At 45.0% G+C, this 24,614-nt stretch overlaps 1 protein-coding gene across 1 annotated transcript in view; it reads left to right on the forward strand.

The window, feature by feature from the left end:
* LOC311225485 (transcription elongation factor SPT6-like) overlaps positions 1 to 19,643 on the forward strand; it is a gene marked incomplete at both ends in the record, with an annotated part of 59,556 nt that extends 39,913 nt beyond the window's left edge. The window contains 7 exons of the mRNA XM_084310777.1: positions 75 to 188; positions 732 to 856; positions 1,996 to 2,108; positions 2,199 to 2,276; positions 3,582 to 3,763; positions 17,837 to 18,039; positions 19,451 to 19,643. Of these exons, the coding sequence (XP_084166903.1) occupies positions 75 to 188; positions 732 to 856; positions 1,996 to 2,108; positions 2,199 to 2,276; positions 3,582 to 3,763; positions 17,837 to 18,039; positions 19,451 to 19,643 (1,008 nt within the window). The remainder of the gene's footprint in view (positions 1 to 74; positions 189 to 731; positions 857 to 1,995; positions 2,109 to 2,198; positions 2,277 to 3,581; positions 3,764 to 17,836; positions 18,040 to 19,450) is intronic.
* Positions 19,644 to 24,614: the final 4,971 nt, after the last annotated feature.

Below are 24,614 nucleotides of genomic sequence, written 5' to 3' on the forward strand. Positions count from 1 at the left end.
CAACAGACTTAATGTAAATGGATTTATTATTAGATATACAGTATGAAATGACATTCTCCATTCTACTTCCTCAGGAATTTGAAGATCTGGATGAGATCACCGCCCGCTACATTCAACCCATGGCCGCGTTTTCTCGCGATCTGCTCGGTCACAAATATTTCCAAGAATGCACTGGCGGCGACAGAAAGGTACCGCGATATATTGATAGCGACGAGTAAGTGATTCACAAGCGTGTTGGTGTAAACACACCCGTATCGTGTTAACATGCGTTGTGTTTTTCTACAATATATGTGGCACAGGCACAGACTTTAGGGTCTTGTTGAGCAATCTTCAAAAAGACGATATGAAAGTACAGGTTCAAAATAAGCCACCACTTGTGCAAATCGGGCAGATACTTTTCAATCTGTTTTATTAACCATGATGATACCACGATAGCTCGTTTTGAGCCACAGAGCATCAAAGGCTTGGAGCTGTTTCTGTCAACAATGCATGCTGCACTACTTTACGCACGAGCCATTGCGATATACATAACCCCTCCTCCTTAACACGTAACACCTTGCAGGTGAGATGCATGAGAGCAGATGTGGCTTTGTTATTATGATGTAATGAAGTGAGAGACAGTCTTACAGTTTAACTTGAATGGAAACCCTGTAGGAGGGTTTACTGTAACTCACAGGAAGGAAGGAGAGGACTGTATATATTAGCTGCTGTTTTCTTTTCCTGAATGGCAGAAAATGGAGGAAGTCCTGGTGAAAAGCAAGAAGGAGAAGCCTACATTCATCCCTTACTACATCTCCGTCTGCAGAGAGCTGCCAGGGAAGTTCCTGCTTGGTTACCAGCCCAGAGGAAAGCCAAGGTTAGCTGGTGACTGCCAACCACACCACCCAATCGCCATTTTCATGTTAATGAACACCCATTCACGACCTCCGTGCATTTGTATACATGCTGGTCGGTGCACTTGGCCTAATTTCCTTATTCCATGTGCAATGGACAACTTAAAGAATCCCCTCTTGTGCTTGACTGGAGCCGCTCACACACCCAAACACGAAATGTGTGCCATGGGAGTGTGGAGACCATGAAGGTCCTTTTTGTCCTTTGGCCGATGTCGCTTGCCAAGAGAAAGCGTCATTATTCGGCTCATAGAAACACAGGACTGAGCTCGGAGGACGTGTGTGTTAACCCTTTCATGCCACTATCTCCCATAATGTATACGTTTTTTTCTCCGTATCGGCGGCAGAGTGCGCCGGTACTTTTAAACGGAAGTGTTTTGAGTTTGAACTGAACCGTTGTCAGTAGAAAGGTTATAATCCAGTCAATCCGGGGATTTCTGATTTAGAAATAACAAGATTGCCGCATGTATGTTGTATAAAACGGCTTGCATCTCGTAAAGACGGTGTCCCGGTCGTGTGTAGTCTTTTACCAACGGAGTTGCAGTTCCGCGTTCGGGTTCCGCGATCTGATTGGCCACTGACATTTCTCTCTGCGCCAATCGCGTTACGCCTATTTCTGCCTCTAACAGCCTGCTAGCTAGCTAACGCCTAGTTCTATCACTGGTTAAGCTTGGCGACTCTTTAGAAGTTGGTTAAGGTTAGAGTTTGGAATCAGGGCTGGTGGTCTATCGCCCTGCTCTAAGACAAACTCTAACCTTAACCAACTTCGAAAGAGTCACCAAGCTTAACCAGTGATAGAACTAGGCGTCACGCGATTGGCGCTGAGAGAAACGTCAGTGGCCAATCAGATCGCGGAAAACTGCAACTCCGTTGGTAAAAGACTACACGCGTCCCGGTCATTGTGGTCCATAGCAGATTTTTTTGTCGGCCACCATCTCCATGCGCCTGCTGCGGTTTAAAGCACTTGCCAATGAGCAGATTGTTGCAATTGTGTAGAATCACTGTTTTTTGTTCATTGTTGCACTGACGGTATTGATAACCATAAAAAAATATTTAAATGAGTTTGAATCACAATCGTGGTGGGACTAATAATTTTGTGTGACAGGATTGAATATGTGACCATCACCCCTGAGGGATTCAGATACAGAGCCCAGATTTTCCCCACAGTCAACGGACTCTTCCGGTGGTTCAAGGACCATTACCAGGAGCCAGTGCCAGGTCAGAGCCCATAGAAAACCTCACAGTGAAACGAGAGCTCCGGAGTGGCTTGTATCTAACGAGGTGTCTTCTTATGTATTCCACTCACAGGGATCACCCCGAGCAGCAGTAGTAGGACACGAACTCCTGCATCAATCAACGCCACGCCGGCCAATATTAATATCGCAGGTGAGTTCAGCTTAAAAGAACACGCCAACATTTTGGGAAATTTGCTTACCGTCTTCTCCAGAGAGAGACCAGAAGATAGATACCAGTTTCCTCGCTGTGCGTTCAGTAGAAATCTGGCTGCACGTTAGCCTAGCTTAGCACAATGAATGGAAGCGGACATGAACGGTTAGCCTTCGAGAGAGGTGTTAGTTGGACAATGCCTAGGCTAACCGGTCATGTCCGCTTCCATTCATTGTGCTAAGCTAGGCTAACGTGCAGCCAGATAGCTTTCTACTGAACGCACAGAGAGACTGGTATCTATCTTCTTGTCTCTCTCTGGAAAAGACGATAAGCTAATTTCCCCAAAATGTAGGTGTGTTCTTAGACGAATGCCACCAATTTTAAGAATTCACGTATGTTCTTCCTGTGCCCCAGGACAGTTCAGTCAGTATTCGTGAACACGCGCCACTCTCTCCTAAAGCTAGAAATCAGAGGGAGAACCCTCCTAACTGGAATGTAAAATTGTCGACACTGAATCTGACTTTATGAGGCCTTAACATGTTTGTCACTATGAATTGAAAATGGGGGACCCTGATGTAAACAGGACAAACGTCTTTCTCTGGTCTGCATTCCCTTAACAATTGTGTGTATTGAGCCGTACTGTATTGTACCCATTCTGCAATCTGTTAAATAAAGTTGTCATTCATTCATTCATTCATTCATTCATTCATTCATTCATTCATTCATTCATTCATTCATTCATTCATTCATTCATTCATTGTCTGAGCTCACACTCATATTGTGTTTATATCCTAGCATTGCTAGAAGGTCTGAACCAGAAGATAAACCTAATAAGAGCTCACACAAACAGAGCCCCATTCATTGTCTATGGAGCAGTCACCGGTTGGAGGGCTCCTTCTGTGATTCCTAGCTGTAGGAGAGAGTTAGTTTCGTGTTCGCAAATACACTGTCCTGGGGCACAGGGAGACCATATGTGGATTTCTTAAGATGGATAGCGTTCCTTCTTATCCCGTTCAGGTGTAGTACATTTTCTGGATTGTTTCCTCAGAATTCAATCTTCGAATTCTAAAACTCTATAGCTTTCAACGGTCAGTAGCCATTGTGACATTGTCATTGGAATGTTCCATTCTCAAAATTCGAATGCGTGTGTTTGTGTGGAAATCATACACCTGAAAGGGTTAATCGATTATCAATAATGGAATTAAACCCAATGAGATGCCACGGAGCGTGGTGTTCCCCTCGGTACAAGGGTATGGTGTGATGTGTGCCCCTTTTTGTCTGCGTCTGTCTCCCGTTCCTCTCCAGACCTGACCAGAGCGGTCAGCGCCCTCCCGCCCAGCATGACCTCTCAGATGTTCAGCGCCATCGCCGCCGTGACGGGCCAGAGTCAGAACCCCAACACCACCCCGGCCCAGTGGGCCGGCAGCCAGTATGCGTACAGCGGTGGCAGCAGCGGGGGGGGAGGTGGCAGCAGCAGTGCCTATCACGTACGTGTGGAACATTCTGGAGTGTTTTCAAGTTTTGTTTTATTTGTCAGATAGGTACAGGTTCTGTGTGAGCCTCCTGAGATTGTGCTTCATACTGTAAAAGAAAAAGTCAAAAGAATAAAGACCAAACACTATACAAAATATACAATGTACAAAACTAAAGTACAAAATGCAACAAATGCAAAAATGAGCAACTATTTTAGTAGTAAAGAGATATAGTCAAGTTAGACCGCGCTCACAAGTTCTCACACTGGGTGCTGTAATCCCATAAAGTTCAGTATATCAAAAAGCAGGGTAGCCGGACCAGCACTCACAGGTTCAATGTTTTTTAATGGCAGCTTGAATAAATAGCAGACATGTTTCGGACAATGTCCTTCTTCAGTGATATCGCTAGCCATATCACTGAAGAAGGACATTGTCCGAAACATGTCTGTTATTTATTCAGGCTGCCATTAAAAAACATTGAACCTGTGAGTAGTAAAGAGATAAAATATGGTGTACTGTTAAAAAGTGTCTAAATTGAATGTTAAAGGTGGATGTGTGTGCAACGAATGTAGATGGATGGGTTAGTGTTGCATAGAGTCATTGAGCATCCTGATGGCCTGGGGATAGAAGCTCCTTTTGAGTCTCTCTGTACCGGCCATGAGACTCCGGTAGCGCTTGCCTGACCGCAGCAGTGCAAAGAGGCAGTTGTTTGGGTGGCTGGAGTCTAGTGGAGACTACCGTCACGTTCGCCTGGCTGATCCCAGAACCTTTTCTTAAAGGTCCCGTGTCTTGCTATTCCTTTCACTATTTGGGCAATGTTACACAATTCCTGAGTCTATGGAACACATCTGTAAGGTTTTTTTCAAAATAATTCATTGTTTTGTATTTCGCGTGGGAGCGTGCGCAATGATATTTTGCAGCAGGTTGACAGTGATATGCCAGTGCTCCCGACTGACGGCCCGGGCAGACCAGACGCGATTCAAGGCAGGCGGACGGACGGGCGACCGCCGCTTCACTTCCGCTCCCATGTTAACGGACGTAGCTGTGCCCACTGGCCGCAAGCGGGCGCGCGACTCGCGGGGCGGAAGCGATCGTTTTCGCTTCAGTTGGATTCCATGCGCATTTTCACAGAAATACACTCAATATCTGCATTATTACCACACATATAGATGTTGTTCAACCAGCTAATGTGTCTGTATATTTCCCAATACAAATAAACCATATTACTATACTTTTTCAGGAGTACAGTCACACTGATCATCATTCTAAAATGAATTCTAACATTCTAATTAATTATATAATAACGGGTTGTATGCAAAATGGACAATAGAACACTGGAACTGGAAATCTTTAAAAAATCTTCAATCTGGGACTGACTTTGCATATAGACTAGGCATTTACAGCTGTTCCAATGTAAATGTGCCTTCCTCCGTGCGTGCTTCCTCGCGCTCGGAAGTCGGACTCTGTGTGCCAGGCCATGCGCGCGCGATCTTGCACGGAACCTGCGCATGACTTCGTGCGTGTCTGGTCTGCCTGCGGCGTGAGTGTGTGTTTCCCCGAGAGAAGCTCCTGCCCAGCGCGCGGTCAGGAGTGTGTGTGTGGGGTGCTCCTGTCCCTCTCTCTCTCTCCCTCTCTGTCTCTCTCTGTCTCTCTCTCGTTCTCTCGCTCGCTCTGTCGGCACCCGCGCCACGTCAACCCGTTTGAGGAAGTGTCGGTATTTCCACTCACTCTTTTGTTGAGCGAATGGTTGCGCTACAACCATAGTTTCAAGTTTCAAGTTTCAAGTTTCTTTAATAGTTGTCATACAGAAGCACAGAATACTTTCATACAAAATGCTTCTTACTGTTACGCTCCAGAGACTGTGCTAGACAAGATAGTATCAAATAACATAGTATAGCATGTAATTTAGAAGAAGAAAATGAGGTCACAGTGTTCGGTATAGACATATGTACAATGTTCTGAGTTACCATATAATATACAATACTATGCAGTGTACTAATGTACAGTACTATATAGTGCAAAGCAGAAATGGGATGAGGTACAATTTAGGTACAATTTACAGTAAGGTGTACGAGTTGTAGTGCAATCCTTCATCAATAAATATAAAGTGTGGGGAGTGGGTGCTACAGTGTGTTTGTTTAAAGTGGGTGTGTGCTATAAAGTGTGTGGAGTGGGTGCTACAGTGTGTTTGTTTAAAGTGAGTGTGTGCGTGTGGATGTGTGTGCTATGTGCGTTTGGTGGTTGTTGTTGTGTAGTGTTCATTGTTCGTTTAGCAGCCTGATGGCCTGGGGATAGAAGCTTCTTCTGAGTCTTTCTGTGCTCGCCTTGAGACTCCGGTATCGCTTGCCTGACCGCAGCATTTCAAAGAGGCAGTTGTTCGGGTGACTGGAGTCTTTAATGATTCTCTTAGCCTTGCCCTTGCAACGCTTGTTGTAAATGTTCTGGAGGGTGGGGAGCCCCCCTCCAATTGTGCGTTCGGCTGAACGTGTCACTCTTTGTAGTCTGCTTCGGTCTTGTGCAGTGCTATTCCCAAACCAGGAGGTGATGTTGCCAGTCAAGATGCTCTCTATTGTACATGAGTAGAAGTTCTTAAGGATCTTCTGACTGACTTGGAACTTCCTTAGGCGCCTGAGGAAGTAGAGGCGTTGTCGTGCCTTCTTCACAACACTGTCAATGTGTGTGGTCCATGTCAAGTCCTCGGATATGTAGGCTCCGAGGTACTTAAAGCTGTTGACTCTCTCAACCGGTGCCCCGTCGATGCTGAGGGGGCTGTAGTCCTTGACCCCCGACCTCCTGAAGTCCACAATCATCTCCTTTGTTTTGCTGACGTTCAGGGAGAGGCTGTTTTCCTGGCACCATCCCGCCAGGACCTTGACCTCTTCCAGGTAGGCCCTCTCGTCGTTGGCAGAGATCAGGCCCACCACCACTGTGTCGTCAGCAAATTTGATGATTGTTTTTTTTTGATCAAATTTTTTTTATTATTAATTACATGAAACAGGACAACACAATAACCACAGTAACAAAAAACATAACTTCACAGGAGAATAACAAACAATAATAATACAGAATAATAAATTATAAGACAAAAAGAAAAAGAAACAGCGTCCAACCTATCAAATATAGGTGGCTACTTCAATAACAAAAAGGGGTCTTCAAGACATGGCAACCTTTCCCCACCTTTACAAAGTGGAGTGACTTAAAAGATTGTTTATGAGAGTGTTGTCGCAGATTTACTGTAGATAGCCTAGGTCCCTTACACATGTTCAAGACTGCCAAACTCGCAGACGGTAAAGTGTAAGAAGAAAGAAATTCCTCTTCCAAGTTGGTTGACAGGTCAATCAGTCTGCCAATATTAGTCCCTTGGGGAGATGGCATGTGAATTGACATATAGCGCAGAATAGCTAAATACCAACCCCCCCTAAAATCCCCCCAGCCAAAGTTAAGAAGGACAAGACAAAAACCAAGACAGACAAGACATTTCCTCCTCCCCCTCCCCAGAGACCGCCGGACCCCCCCGATCAAGCGCCCCAACCCCGCTCAGCCGCACACGGCGGTCTTTACCTTCTCAGCTGCTGCGAACCACAGGTCAATGCCAGCCTGCCCCACCCCAATCACCCGAGCCGTGGATATCTCAAGATAAATCACATCCAATAGAGTTAGGGACCAGTTGATCATTGTCAGCTTCTCAGGCTCCTTCCATCTCATTGCTATAAGCTTCTTCGCTGCTGTGACACCCGCTAGGACAACCCTTTTCAGTTGTACGGACGCGGGTAGTGTCGTTATATCGTTCAGGAGTAGCGTAACAGCTGTGAATGGGATAGTTAAGCCACACAGATCTGAAAGTTTGTCCGTTATTGACCTCCAGAAACGGGCCACTGGTGGGCAATCCCAATACATATGCATATAAGTGCCAGTGGCCTTTTGAGAGCACAAAGTGCACCGAGAGTCGGTTATCAGTCCCATAGCAAATAGCTTCCTAGGTGTAAGATAGGTCCTATGAATGTAATTAAAATTAATTTGCTGGTGATTGGGGTTGCGGGAAGATAATGCCACATTTGCCCAAACATCATCCCAGTCAAACTCGGGGTCCAACTCCGGGATATCCACACGCCAGATTGTATCCAATGATAAATTTTTATACGTGGATTGAATTAAGAGCGTATAAAAGTCTGAGACAAACCCTCTGGATGTCGTTCTGTCCACTATGAGCCTGAGGAAGGGGTGTGGTTGCAAAGCTTGAGCCCACGGTACGCCATGCGCCCTCAGTGCTGACCTTAGTTGAAGGTAAAGAAAGAAGGACTCGCCGGGAAGATCATAAAATTCTCTTAAGTCCTGAAACGCACGGAGGCCGTTCTTATCATAAATATCCTCCAGAGTATGCACTCCCCTCCTTTGCCATTGAGGAATATTAACCGGCTTGTGTCCAACAAGTAATTGCTGGTTATTAAAAATTGGAGAGTCCAGGTGCCAAGGGCATTTAACCCCACACGACCTCTGTACATTACGCCACGTTTGGATCACGTGAGTTATGATCGGTCCATACCTCAGCCGGCATTTCGCAATAGAGACAGTGGAGTACACTACATCCTGCAATCTTAGCGGAGACACCGCCGCCGCTTCTAAGGAGCGCCACGATACAGCCTCTACAGGGTCTAGCCAGCACATCAGAGGTCTCAGTGAAAAGGACCAGAAATAAAGTTTAAAATCAGGGATTGCGAGGCCCCCATCTTGTTTCCTACGTTGAGTAGTAGCCCTTTTGATTCTCGGGCGTTTGTTATTCCAGACAAACTTAGATACCATCGATTGTACCTTGCGCCAGTGGTCTATTGGAGGGGGCAGGGGGAGCATTGAGCTAATAAAATTTATCCTAGGCAGGATGTTCATTTTGATTATGGAAGCCCGGGCTTGTAAGGAGTTAGGAAGGGACGACCACCTGTCTAGATCCTGGCGTATTTTATCATAAGTACCCGTGAAGTTGTACTTAGTAGTTTGGTTCAGCGTGGGGAATATCTCTATGCCCAGGTATTTAAAATGTTCTACTATGGGGATATCAGCTGGTAGTCGTACCGCCTTGGCCAGTTCATTAAGAGGTAGGCAGGCTGATTTGTTCCAGTTAATCTTAAAACCTGACAATTTACCAAAGTCGTCGATTATCCTCAATAATTTTGTGGCCGACCGGGAGGGGTCGTCCATGAAAATCAGCAGGTCATCCGCATAGAGAGCAATTTTGTGTGGAGTATTGTTGACCATTATGGGGACGATGTCCTCCGATTGCCTAATAAATTGAGCCAAAGGTTCGAGGGAAAGCGCAAACAGTCCCGGGCTCAGAGGGCAACCCTGTCTAGAAGATCTGGAGACTGGAAAGAGTGTGGAACAGTTTTTGCCTGTCAGTATCATCGCAGACGGCGAGGCATACAGGACTTTAATCATATGAATAAAACTCTTTCCAAGACCCATGACCTCCAGTACCTTCCACAGGTATGACCACTCAAGTCTGTCAAACGCCTTCATGGCATCCAAAGACAGAACTGTGGATGGAGTTGTATTGTCTTTACTGTTATCGATTACATGCAACAGCCTCCTAAGATTATCTGCAGCCAGACGCCCCGGGATAAAACCAGTTTGATCGCAGTGTACCAATACAGACATAAATCTCTGCAGGCGACGGGCCAGCACCTTGGCAAACACCTTTAAATCGGCCCCGAGAAGACTCAAGGGTCTATAGCTACCACAATCATTGGGATCTTTGTCCTTTTTGAGAAGTAAAGAAATCAACGCCATATTGACATCTCTTGAGAACTCCCCTTGTTCGATAGCGTAATTGATCATATCGAGCATCAATGGACCCAGTTGGTCCCAGAAAGCTAAATACACTTCGGGTGGAATACCATCCCAGCCTGGCGCCTTACCCCTCTGCATTTCAACAATAGTCTCCCTCAATTCTACGAGAGTAATCGGTCTCCCCAGTTCCTTGGCCTCTTCCTCAGAAATGTGGGGTATCTCAAGCCCGCCAATGAACGATTCAAATCTAGAGTCATCCAGATTACCCTCTGAGCTATATAACTGTGAGTAAAACTCTTTAAAAGTGTCATTGATCTTTTTCGAATCAGTAGTGACTGCACCCTGGCTCGTCCTAATCGAGGGGATATCTGAGAAATGATCATTTGAGCGTATTTTCATTGCCAATAGATGGCTAGGTCTGGAGCCGTGAAAATAGTAATTTTGTCTTGTCCTATGTATTAAGAACTCAGACTGTTGTTTAAGTATGGAGTTTATTTCTTTTTTGACTATCTTACGTTGTGTGTTTAGTCGTTCATTATAGTCAGTTTGCAAGGATGCGTATAGGTCCGCATATAATGATTCCAGTCCTTCTAGCTTTTTTGACCGGGATTTTCGCAAATTGGAGGCAAATAGTGTGACATGACCCCTGATGAATCCTTTCAATGCGTTCCACAGGACCCTAGGGTCTTCTACCGTGCCAACGTTGATCTGCAAAAATTCAGCTAGTTTACTCCTGAACTCAGAACAGAAGTCATCGTTCTTTAGCAAGGTCGAATTAAAACGCCATCTGGGAGCTCTTGCGGAGAGCCTGCCAAAGGTTGCCGTAAGGAAAATCCCCTTGTGGTCTGAGAGAGCCAAGGGAACCAATGAGACATCGAAACTATCAAACATATTAGGGGACGCGAATGCATAGTCAATTCGAGAGAAGCTTTTGTGTCTGGCTGACAGGTGAGAGTAATCTCTGAGGGTGGGGTTGCATAAGCGCCAGAGGTCTGAGAGCCCCGTGTCTTTGGCCCACATCCTGAGGGCCTTAGAGGCCCGTTTCTGGTCGCTCGTTTCAGAGGGCCCAGACCTATCCATCTCCGCATCCCAGCACGCATTAAAATCGCCACCCACAATGAGAGCGTATCCATTAAGTTCCAACATATTCTTCGTGATTGTATTATAGAACGCTGAATCAAATGTGTTAGGAGCATACAATGCTATTATAGCCATCTTCCTATGCAAGAATTCAACTTTTGCTATAGTAATCCTTCCCTCCGTGTCCGACCATACATCCAAGATTTTGATATCAAGGTTACGTCTTGTAACTATGACTACTCCTTTCGTCTTATCATCGGCTGAGGATGCGGAGATAACGTGATATTGCCGATTTGCCAGTCTTGACACGTCACCTACCATTAAATGCGTCTCACTAAGGAGAGCAAGGTCAATATTTCTCCTCTTCAATAGCCAAAGGACACTGGCACGCTTGTGTGGGGCGTTAAGCCCTCCTGCGTTCCAAATTAAAATATTCAATTTAGCCATGGTCGAGCTTGTATAAGTGCGTAGAGAACATACCCGTGCAGCCAGGCTGAGTACAGAGGTGCCGATCCCGGCGGGCCCGGACGGTCAATCCCAGGAGTTCAGAGGAGGAACACTTACACATATATAAGACAACAGTACATAGAACACATAAAAATACCACCCCAGCTACAGCCCCCCCCCCTTCTACTCTAAACCCTAACCCACCCGTCCTACTATAAGTTCCTCTATACCCACTCTCCAATCCCCACCCTATGCCCCACCCACTGAGGATGGTCATCTTCCTATCACTTCCCACTAGAGACATGGATCAATAAGACGCTTCCCACTCCCACCCCCCTCTAGTTAAACCCCTGAGTAAACCCCCACTAGTCCAATAAACACAAATAATAATAAAAATTAAATTCAATAAAGATATCGGTCGAAAACCACCTGAGCACTGGCCCTAACATAAGACAACCATAATGGTAAAAATAGCCATTATTAAATAATAACTCACATCAACCTGCAACCATCTATTTCCGAATCTGCGCTTCAACGTCGCAATGTTATGGCCCAAATGGGTACAGGAAAATTCAAAACAAAATTAAATTAAAGCATCCCAGCCGATAGTCTAAGGCAGGATCGGGTCACAGGTTAATTGTGCAAAATTGTGTGAACAATGTCAATTAAACAATGACAAAAATAAGAAAGGGAAAAAAGGGGTTATGGTTAAAGTGCACCCCTGAAGCAGTCCCTCTGATCAGTCACAACGGCTGACATGACATAACCTATGTAAGAATCGACAATAATAGGAAAAGGAAAAAGAGGGTTATGGCTAAAGTGCAAGCAAAGTTAAACTTGACCCAGCCTGTTATCACATATTTATGTATATTCGTTCGAGAGCCAACATGAACCTTGGCCCTAACATGACAGCTATAATGGAAAAATTAGCCATTATTATATAATTACTCAGCATCAACCCTGTGACCAACTACCTCGTAGTCTGCATATTAATGTTGCAACATTATAGTATAAATGGAAAAAGGAAAATTCAAAACAAAATCAAAGCATATCAGCAGTTAGTCTAAGGTAGGATCGAATCACAGTTAAATTGCTCATTCAAATGCCATTAAAACAGCGACAATAATAGAAAAAGGAAAAAGAGGGTTATGGCTAAAGTGCAAGCAAAGCTAAACCTAAGCCAGCCTGTTATCACATATTTTATGTATATTCGGTCGAGAGCCAACGTGAGCCTTGGCCCTAACATGACAGCTATAATGGAAAAATTAGCCATTAATATATAATTACTCAGCATCAACCTGTAACCATCTACCCTGGAGTCTGCATATTAATGTATCAACGTTATAGCATAAGTGCCTCACGGAAAATTCAAAACAAAATTAAGGCGAGTCAGTAGTTAGTCCAAGGTAGAACCGGATCACATTTAAATTGCTCATTCAAATGCCATTAAAACATATAGGAAAATTCAATACAAAATTAAATTAAAGCATCCCAGCCGATAGTCCAAGGCAGGTTCGGGTCACAGGTTAATTGCTCATTCAATTGCCCTTAAAACAGCGACACTAATTATTATATAATTACTCAGCATCAACCTGTAACCATCTACCCTGGAGTCTGCATATTAATGTATCAACGTTATAGCATAAGTGCCTCACGGAAAATTCAAAACAAAATTAAGGCGAGTCAGTAGTTAGTCCAAGGTAGAACCGGATCACATTTAAATCGCGCATATAGATGACATAAAAACAGCGACAATAGGAAAGAAAAAAAAAAAAAAAAAAAAAGGGAAGAGAGGGTAATGGTTAGAGTGCAAGCCATATAACCATATAGCCATTAAGTGCAAGCCATACCCGACCCAACCTGTTATCAAATATTGTTTATGCATATTCAACCGACCTTGGCATCTACCTTGGATCACCAAAGCTCAAAACAACCTGGATATAAAAATAAAAAGCATACCAGAAGTTAGTTAGGGACTCGGTCACTCTTGAACTGTGCAAACCAATGTCCCTTTGAACAGCAACAGCAACCAAAATACGTAACCATTAACGAATGTCTCAGCGCAGACCATAGTCGAAGCCCGCTGGCTAGCCCGAGGCTAGCGCGTAAGCTAGTGACGAATCCGGATAGCACGTTAGCCTACTATGTACATTGTTCAGCTAGCTCGTTAGCTTCCAAAGAGGCGATACACAAGTACGACCATGAGGTCAGCTTTAGCAAGTAACAGAAGTTATTGGGAAGCCCCGCTAGTTGGATGGGCAGAGGACAGTTAGCATGTCTGGGCATGACAGCAAGTGTTTGTGAATAGTCGACCTAATCAATGTATATAGGCCCAAACCGCCAAGTCACTCACCCTCCATAGATATCAAGCAACAGACTCGGGTGTCTTCGCGAGATATTCCTTCGCTTTAGCCAACGACCAAAACAAACGCTGACCACCGACCTTCTCCAACACAGATAGTTTCGCGGGAGCGAATAACGTGGGCCTCAGGCCTAGTCTCCATAGCTTAGTCAGGACCACCTTGTACTCGGCTCTCTGAGCTTGAACCTCCGGTGTAAAGTCCTCGAAAATGGCCACTTTGTGATCGCCAAACCTCAGAGTACCCCTTCTGGTACGAGCCGACCGCATGATGATTTCTCTCTGTTGGAGTCTGTTCAGCTTGACTATGATGGGCCTCGGTTCTTTGTTCACGCCGGGAGAAAACCTGCCCGCTCTATAGGCCGACTCACAGATAGGAGGCGAGGGGAGGACGTCCGTCCCTAGTATCTTCTGCAGCAGTTCGGGCATGGTCTCAGAGAGACGGCCTTCACCGCTGGTCTCCGGTACTCCAACAATCCTGACGTTGTGGCGTCTATCCCGGGACTGCATCTCCTCCATCGCCGACTGTAGTTTGTTGACTTCAGCCTGCCTAGCCAGCAGGGCGGATTCAAGACCCGCCATCTTCTCACATTGTGATGATACCTCCGTCGTTAGCATGGCTAGTTCGTTAGCATTAGCCGATGAGGCAGCGTGAATCGTCTCCATCTTGTCTGTCAGCGGGACTACCGCCAGCCGTATTTCTTCTGATATCTCACGACGGAGGCTGATACAGAAATCCGCCAACAATTTCTTCTGTGCTTCAGCGATGCGTGCCTCAGAGTCTGCGTGTACTTTCTTCTGTGCTTCAGCGATGCGTGTCTCAGAGTCTGCGTGTAGCTTGGTCATGACCAAGAGCACAGCTTCGCTTAACTCCCCGACAGCGGGAGACGGTACGGCCATGCTCGGCGGTGTCGGTGTCGTGCCTAATTCTTTCATGGCTCTGGTTTCCACCCCCGCCATCGTAGAAAGTCGAAAAAAGTTGACGAATGTATACTAAACACGACGACCTAGCAAAAAAATAAAAAACAAATAAAAATAAAATAAAGACTAATGGGGAGAAACGTATATTCAGCACGGTAGAAGGGAGCTCATGTGAAAACACGTCTACTCCATGATCGCTCAGCTCCCACCCCCCAGCAAATTTGATGATTGTATTGCTACTCCGCTGAGCCACACAGTCGTGTGTGTACAGGGAGTAGAGGAGGGGACTCAGAACACAGCCCTGGGGGGCCCCTATGTTGAGGGTGATGGATGAGGAGGTGCAGTTGCCTGCTCTCACCACCTGGGGTCTGCCAGTCAGGAAGTCCAAGACCCACTGGCAGAGGTCATAGTTCAAGCCCAGGTCCCTGAGCTTGGCTATGAGTATGGAGGGGACTATGGTATTGAATGCCGAGCTGTAGTCGATGAATAGCATTCTCACATAGTTCCCCTGCCTCTTGTCCAGGTGTGATGCTGCTGTGTGCAGCACATGGGCTATGGCGTCCTCCGTGGACCTGTTGGGGCGGTATGCAAATTGCAGGGGGTCCATGTTGATGGGGAGGGAGGAGCAGATGTAGCCCTTTACTAGCTTCTCAAAGCACTTCATGGCTATGGAGGTGAGAGCTACAGGGCGGTAGTCGTTGAGGCAAGCAGGCTTGGATTTTTTGGGTACATGGATAATAGTGGACTTCTTCAGGCAGGTGGGGATGACAGCCTGTTCTAAGGACAGGTTAAATATGTCAGTGAATACTGGGGCCAGTTGGTCGGCACAGACTTTTAGGACGCGGCCGGGGATGCCGTCCGGACCTGCTGCCTTCCTGATATTCACCTTTTTAAAGGTCCGCCTCACCTCATGCTCTGTTACCCTGAACACTGCGCCTCCATCAGCAGCCGACCCCCCCCCCCCCCCCCCCCCCCATTGCCGTGGCTTGTGAGCTGGTGTTGTTATTACCAGCATCAAACCTCGCATAGAAGGTATTGAGGTCATTTGCTAAGGAGATAGAGGGGGCGTTAGTTATGCAGATCAGCTCCTTGCTCAAGTTCAAGTTCTTTAATAGTTGTCATACAGAAGTACAGAATACTTTCATACAAAATGCTTCTTACTGTTACGCTCCAGAGACTGTGCTAGACAAGATAGTATCAAATAACATAATAACATAATATAGCATGAATTTAGAAGAAGAAAATGAGGTCACAGTGTTCGGTATAGACATATGTACAATGTTCTGAGTTACCATATAATATACAATACACAATACTATGCAGTGTACTAATGTACAGTACTATCTAGTGCAAAGCAGAAATGGGATGAGGTACAATTTTAGGTACAATTTACAGTAAGGTGTACGAGTTGTAGTGCAATCCTTCATCCATAAATATAAAGTGTGGGGAGTGGGTGCTACAGTGTGTTTGTTTAAAGTGGGTGTGTGCTATAGAGTGTGTGGAGTGGGTGCTACAGTGTGTTTGTTTAAAGTGAGTGTGTGCGTGTGGATGTGTGTGCTATGTGCGTTTGGTGGTTGTTGTTGTGTAGTGTTCATTCATTGTTCGTTTAGCAGCCTGATGGCCTGGGGATAGAAGCTACTTCTGAGTCTTTCTGTGCTCGCCTTGAGACTCCGGTATCGCTTGCCTGACCGCAGCAGTTCAAAGAGGCAGTTGTTCGGGTGACTGGAGTCTTTAATGATTCTCTTAGCCTTGCCCTTGCAACGCTTGTAGTAAATGTTCTGGAGGGTGGGGAGCCCCCCTCCAATTGTGCGTTCGGCTGAACGTGTCACTCTTTGTAGTCTGCTTCGGTCTTTTGCAGTGCTATTCCCAAACCAGGAGGTGATGTTGCCGGTCAAGATGCTCTCTATTGTACATGAGTAGAAGTTCTTAAGGATCTTCTGGCTGACTTGGAACTTCCTTAGGCGCCTGAGGAAGTAGAGGCGTTGTCGTGCCTTCTTCACCACACTGTTAATGTGTGTGGTCCATGTCAAGTCCTCGGATATGTAGGCTCCGAGGTACTTGAAGCTGTTGACTCTCTCAACCGGTGCCCCGTCGATGCTGAGGGGGCTGTAGTCCTTGACCCCCGACCTCCTGAAGTCCACAATCATCTCCTTTGTTTTGCTGACGTTCAGGGAGAGGCTGTTTTCCTGGCACCATCCCGCCAGGACCTTGACCTCTTCCAGGTAGGCCCTCTCGTCGTTGGCAGAGATCAGGCCCACCACCACTGTGTCGTCAGCAAATTTGACGATTGTATTGCTACTCCGCTGAGCCACACAGTCGTGTGTGTACAGGGAGTAGAGGAGGGGACTCAGAACACAGCCCTGGGGGGCCCCTATGTTGAGGGTGATGGATGAGGAGGTGCAGTTGCCTGCTCTCACCACCTGGGGTCTGCCACGTAGGATATCGAGTCAAATCAGAATGGCTTATTTCACTGGGGGAGGATATTGTCTCAACTGAATTGGAGCAATCCACCAAAATGAGAATTAGAGACACAGACCCCATTGATACAACCCCACATTGCTATAAAACAATGCTAAACACTGGAAAAGGCCATTTATAAGACAGGGGACCTTTAATCAAATCAAATCAAATTTATTTGTAAGGCCCGAGAACACAAGTTAATGTCCCCATAGGCGGCCGGGTAGCGCAGCGGACTAAGCGTCTGTCTACCACCGCAGAGACACTGGTATCGAATCCAGCTGTCAGCGGTGCCTCCGGCTTGGCCGGTCGTCATACTGGCACAATTGGCAGTGTCAGCGGGAGGGAAGCCGGTGGGTGGTAATCTGGTCGTTGTAAACAGCGACTCCTACAGGTCGGTCAGGGCGCCTGCACACTGTACAGCGAGGAGGGGATCTGGGTGAGGTAGTGTGCCCTCCCACGCGTTACACTCACCCAATGAGAGTCCTCGCTGCCAGGTGAAAAGAGGCTGCTGGCTGTCTCCTATGTATCGGAGGAAGCATGTGATAGACTTCAGGGCTCCCTAGACCGGCAAGTAGGGGGCAAATGCGCGCAACGACCAGGAAGGGGAGGGGGGAATTGGCATAAATTGGGATGGGAGGAAAATACAAGAAAAATAGGAGGAGAAAAAGTGGATACAAAAAGTTAAAGTCCCCATGGGCCAGACATGTCTTCTTTAAACGAGTCAAGAAGAAACATCACAATGAATCAAGAACAAAGCAAAAACACCATGAAGGCCAAAAAATTTTAAATAAATAAAATAAATGAATGCAACACTCCCAGACATACCCCACGCGAAAGTAAGGAAAAACTCACTAAAACCTAGCAATAGGAAAAAATGCACCACAGGCAATGTGGAGGAGAGAAACCTTAGAAGGGGCCGTTCAAGGGGGGATCTCCCTTCTTAGATGTCGGTGATAGTAGTGTTGCAATAAGAACAGGTGAAACAGTTGGTAAGCATGCACACATATACGTGTAATGAAACACAATTCTTGTGCTCGCAGGTCTTCGCTACACCTGCCCAGCAGCCAATCTCTACTCCCCTGATGACGCCGAGCTATTCCTACACCACCCCGAGCCAGCCGCAGAGCCTCAACACGCCGCAGTATCCCAGCGGCACGCCTCAGTCCTCGCACGGACGACGCCCTTCCTCCTCCACGCCGTCATCATCTTCCTCCCGCCACAGGACACCACAAATACAACCAAAGTAAGTCGCTTAACCCTCCAGTCACCCTTGTCGCAATTCTCGGCAAATAGCCTTTTCTTCACGTGTGTGTGTGTGTGTGGATGGCGTTGGCTATATTTTATGTATATGCCAGGAAAGTAGCTCAGTCTCACATCTTTGACTTACATTCCAATAATCCATGTTTTTTTTCCCTTCAAAAATCACTATTAAGCGCACTGCATAAATGTGTCACACCTTCCACCCTAGTCGCAGAAATCAACAGGTTAGGGTTAGGTAACCCTAACCCTAACCCCCTAACCCTAATAAAAAAAATTGTTAAAATCCTGAAAATGAATAAATATTCGATATGTATGGTGAGGACTGAAGTTAATAATGATATTCATGAAAACAAATTGGAACAATACATGAAAAAGTTATGTTTTACTGAGATCGCAGTTTTCGCCAAGGGGCTAAAGGTGTGATTTATTTTTTTAAAGGTTGACTCAAGGGTTAAGGGTTTAAAACCCCACCTTTTAAAAAGGGGACATTATTATGTGTATCTTCTCAACAGTTTTGTACAACTTCGTTGAATCTGTGGAACATGTTTGTTAAAGGAGCTGTAGACGGCTGTTGATTTTGGGCAGAACTTAGTTGAAATTGTGGGAAACATGTAATAACTTACTCAGTCGAATGGATCCGGTTAATATGATTTATTAACTCAGAATGGTCAATACATAGAAAATAGTCAGAGGGGGACACACTAACCTGGGGAGAGGAGAGAGGGAGGAGACGAGACAAGTCCTAGGAGGAGACAAGCTCCTGTTATCCTCCACAGTATCTCCAAAAGTTGTTCTAGATTTATTTTTTTTATCCACTTTTTCTCCCATTTTCTATTTTTCTCCCATCCCAATTTCGTATCATCCAATTCAACCCTCCCCTGTCTCGAACGCTGTTTCTTGCCTCCCACAAGCCGGCTGCAATGTGGACTAAGTCATACATAGCACAAGTCCCCTCCGATACTTGAGGTAACAGCAGTCGCATCTTTTCACCTGCGCGGCGCGATCTTTCAGCGTCAGAGGTCTGCGCTTTGGAGGGGCGCCGCCCCCATCGCTTCCTGATTCTACTGCGCAGGCGCACCAACCGACCTGTAGGAGTCGCTGTCCACAACGCCCGATCCCCACCCATCAGTTTCCCACCCCCTAATACTGCCAATGTGTATTAGTACGGACGACCAGCTAAACTGAAAGCAATGTGGAGCGCTGGGCTCGAACAGGCGAACCCAGCGTCTCCACTATTCGTGGTGAGCGCCTTGCCCACTGCACCACGTAGCCGCCAAGTTGTTGTAGATTTTATCGGACGATGCAGGCAATTTAGTTGCGCATTGGAAATAATCGTAAATTAAAAAAAGTATGCCATGAAATCTGAACTGTGCTTTTTCCCCCCAAATGCTCAGGGCGACCTCCCACACAGCGGTGGACTGGGGCAAAATGGCGGAGCAGTGGCTCCAGGAGAAGGAGGCAGAGCGCAAGAAGCAGAGGCCCAGCAGGATGACCACCCCGCGTCCCTCGCCCAGCCCCATGATCGAGAGCACCCCCATGTCCATCACCGGAGACGCCACGCCTCTGCTGGACGAGATGGACCGCTAGGCATGATTACGTCCCAACTTCGCTCGATCCCGCACTGCAACTCCACCCCACACTACTAATAAAGCCACTTTAGTATAGCCACAAGGAAGGAAACACTTTATTGACTAACATGGATGTGTGAAATGGTTTTAAATTATTTATGAGGTCATGGAAACCAACGGTTGTTAATCCCCTCATACAATTCATAAAAAGCCATGGACCTTTTCAGTTTCCGACAGAAGGCATCGTCAACCAAATCCCGTTTAGTGTTCATTTCTTTCCCAGACAATGGTCTTGCACAAGGGACACCCTGTGTACGTCTGCTGCATGTCCCCTGCGGCGATAAGTAGTAGGGCTGTTACCTTTTCCCCAAACCAAGTTCAAAGGAATCCAAAGTAAACGAGAATTTGTTCAAACTATAGTTCAAACTTTTATGTAATCAGAATCCTCTATTATAATTTGTATGAAATGGCAATCATTTGTTATTCCAGTGTTCCAAAAGAGAGGTTGAAAAAATGTATTTACCTTCTTCGTTGAGACTGCAATGCAAAATGCAAACAAAAGTTTACATTATAATTGAGTCACAATTATACAAAGACCTCATGGATACTTTACTATTATGCAAATAACATTTCCATCTAGTCAAAATGTATATTTTAATGTCATTGTCTACATTTTATGCATCATGCCTCAAAACATAGTCTGATGGTATTATAAAATATACACTCATATATTATATACAAAACCTTTCATGAATCTCACTGTTTATGTAAACTGTTTTCCAGACAAGTTCAAAACACATTTCTTCATATCTTGCTTGATAGTTGAGGCCAATAGAATCTGCATGCTTTGTTAGAATCAGACTTAAGGCTTATTACTAGTACCAAATGCATGCAATAAAAACAACAATAATTACTATTTCATGACCATTCAAATTTGCGGCTTTCAATATTTGTTCTATACCATTCCAGCTTTGTCACAGTGCTACGGAATGATGTTCATATTATATATTATAATTGTATAGCCTTTTATTTCTACAGTACCTATACGCTGCTTAGCTTGGTTAGTTTAAGCCTTCTATTCCTGACTAGCCTTTATCGTGCAATAGCCAATTCAGGCCATGTAGTAATGACAGCGGGTGTGCCACACTGAACATGAACAATGTTACTTTGACCAAAATAGTAACGGCACAAATTGATAGAATCATCAAGGATTTATTTAGATTGTATGAACATACCGTAGGCTACTGGTAGGTATTTTGTATTAATCACCAAGTGTTCTTGATATATTATGAGTACTCCAGGATCCATTGCCAATGGTCTGAAAAGAGAATCCCAGTTTGCGTTATCTGTTTGCTACCAAGGCATCCCTCAAACAAACTGGGGTGGAATTACACACCAAAAAGTATGACACAAATGCCCAGGTATGGATATCTGTAACACCTTATTTGCTTGTTATATATGGCCACATATGATTAAAGGCTTGCTGAGAGCAGTGTCTTAGACCTGTTTATAGCAATGATATTTTGGCTAACAAGCAAACAGTTAACTAGAACATTCTGAGCTAGTACCAGGGGCAATTGATGCTATTTATTTCTACAGTACCTATACGCTGCTTAGCTTGGTTAGTTTAAGCCTTCTATTCCTGACTAGCCTTTATCGTGCAATAGCCAATTCAGGCCATGTAGTAATGACAGCGGGTGTGCCACACTGAACATGAACAATGTTACTTTGACCAAAATAGTAACGGCACAAATTGATAGAATCATCAAGGATTTATTTAGATTGTATGAACATACCGTAGGCTACTGGTAGGTATTGTGTATTAATCACCAAGTGTTCTTGATATATTATGAGTACTCCAGGATCCATTGCCAATGGTCTGAAAAGAGAATCCCAGTTTGCGTTATCTGTTTGCTACCAAGGCATCCCTCAAACAAACTGGGGTGGAATTACACACCGAAAAGTATGACACAAATGCCCAGGTATGGATATCTGTAACACCTTATTTGCTTGTTATATATGGCCACATATGATTAAAGGCTTGCTGAGAGCAGTGTCTTAGACCTGTTTATAGCAATGATATTTTGGCTAACACGCAAACAGTTAACTAGAACATTCTGAGCTAGTACCAGGGGCAATTGATGCTTCTAGCCTTCTACTGCTAATGTGTTAACACTAGCAGTAATACAAAATGCCTATGGTTTAAAAAAGAAAAATCCAAGCTAACCCTGCAAGCACTTTTCAGTATTCTAAAGTATATATTTTTTCTTTTTCTTTTTTGTTCATCTGTTTAATTAGTATTTCATTCATACAATTTGTTATTGTGTTGAAATATTTGAATGTGCCGTCTCTCATTGTGTTAAAGCTATGATGATACTGATGTAAATTTTACTTGAACCGGCTAAAGTTACCTTCTTAAGCTACACATGTGAACAAATATTCCGTTATTGATTTTTAGTATGGATCTTGTGTGTCCATTAATAAAAGAAAAGTCTTTGGACAAAAAGCACCTTTTGTATTTCTTTGTTTCTGTTAATCAAAGCTTACATTGCAAAATAATTTACTAAATGGTAGTTCCAGTAGACGCAAATGGTCTTCACATATTCCACCTGAACACAAACAGCCTAAGACCCAAACTGGCTGAAATAAGACAATTGTTTAAGTTTCAAGTTTCTTTAATAGTTGTCATACAGAAGTACAGAATACTTTTATACAAAATGCTTCTTACTGTTACGCTCCAGAGACTGTGCAAGACAAGATAAGTATGAAATAAAATAACATAGTATAGCATGTAAATTAGAAGTAAAAAAATGAGGTCACAGTGTTCAGTATAGACATATGTACAATGTTCGATGCAGAGTAGACGTAACTGAGTTACCATATAATATACAATACTGTGTAGTGTACTAATATACAATACTATATAGTGCAAGGCAGAAATAGGATGAGGTGCAATTTAGGTACAATTTACAGTGGGTGTACGAGTTGTAGTGCAAATCCTTTATCAATAAATATAAAGTGTGTTATAAAGTGTGTTATGAACGGTAAGGCAAACATACTATGTTTCTCTGAAACAAAACTTGACGAATCAGTGAAAGATCCAGAAATTGAAATTGAAAACTACTCTATAGTCAGAAATTGGGATGGGAGAAAAAATTGAAAAATGAATATCAGGAAGGCAGCAGGACCGGACGGCATCCCCAGCCGCTTCCTAAAAGTCTGTGCCAAACAACTGGCCCCGGTATTCACTGACATATTTAACCTGTCCTTAGAACAGGCTGTCATCCCCACCTGTCTGAAGAAGTCCACCATTATCCCTGTACCCAAAAAATCCAAGCCCGCTTGCCTCAATGACTACCGCCCTGTAGCTCTCACCTCCATAGCCATGAAGTGCTTTGAGAAGCTAGTGAAGGGCTACATCTGTTCCTCCCTCCCCATCAACCTGGACCCCCTGCAATTTGCATATCGCCCCAACAGGTCCACGGAGGACGCCATAGCCCATGTGCTGCACACAGCAGCATCACACCTGGACAAGAGGCAGGGGAACTATGTGAGAATGCTATTCATCGACTACAGCTCAGCATTCAATACCATAGTCCCCTCCAAACTCATAGCTAAGCTCAGGGACCTGGGCTTGAACTATGACCTCTGCCAGTGGGTCTTGGACTTCCTGACGGGCAGACCCCAGGTGGTGAGAGCAGGCAACTGCTCTCAACATAGGGGCCCCCCAGGGCTGTGTTCTGAGTCCCCTCCTCTACTCCCTGTACACACATGACTGTGTGGCACAGCGGAACAACAACACAATCATCAAATTTTCTGACGACACAGTAGTGGTGGGCCTGATCTCTGCAAACGACGAGAGGGCCTACCTGGAAGAGGTAAAGGTTCTAGCGGGATGGTGCCAAGAGAACAGCCTCTCCCTGAACGTCAGCAAAACAAAAGAGATGATTGTGGACTTTAGGAGGTCGGGGGTCAGGGACTACAGCCCCCTCAGCATCGACAGGGCACCGGTTGAGAGAGTGAACAGTTTTAAGTACCTCGGAGTCCACATATCCGAGGACTTGACATGGACCACACACATTGACAGTGTTATCAAGAAGGCACGACAACGCCTCTACTTCCTTAAGCGCCTAAGGAAGTTCCAAGTGAGTCAGAAGATCCTCAAGAACTTCTACTCATGCACAATAGAGAGCATCCTGACTGGCAATATCACCTCCTGGTTTGGGAATAGCACTGCACAAGACCGTAGCAGACTACAGAGAGTGGCCCGTTCAGCCGAATGCACAATTGGAGGGGGGCTTCCCACTCTCCAAGACATTTACAACAAGCGCTGCATGGGTAAGGCTAAGAGAATAATCAAAGACCCCAGCCACCCAAACAACTGCCTCTTTGAACTGCTGCGGTCAGGCAAGCGATACCGGAGTCTCATGGCAAGCACAGAGAGACTCAGAAGGAGCTTCTATCCCCAGGCCATCAGGATGCTCAATGAACAATAACAAACCATCAAATACACCCACAGCACACACATCCACACGCACCCACTCACTTTACATAAACAACACACTGTAGCACCCACTTTACCCACTTTAGACACTAACACACTTTATATTTATTGGTAAGGAGATTTGCACATCAATCTCATACCTCAGTGCACCTCATTGCACCTCACAACCACAAGGTGGCACCACAAGCTAAGCTATACCTCACCATTTATACACTGTACTGTATCTGCATTGTATATACTGTACATATACTGTATATGTATATTGAACATTTTTGTTTTGTTTACACTTGTTTACGTACTTGACTTTCTATTTTATACTTATATTATACTTATTTTATACTATCTTTTTATTTTATCTAGCACACTCTCAGGAGCAAAACAGAAAGAAGCATTGCATGCAAAAGTATTCTGTATTTCTTTTTTTTTTAAAGATTTATTTTTTTGGCATTTTATCGCTTTATTGCTACTGGGCAGTCCAGTAGAGAG

Source organism: Notolepis coatsorum (assembly GCF_963971535.1).
Source record: "Notolepis coatsorum genome assembly, chromosome: 1".
In the NCBI taxonomy this organism is placed as follows: Eukaryota; Metazoa; Chordata; class Actinopteri; order Aulopiformes; family Paralepididae; genus Notolepis; species Notolepis coatsorum.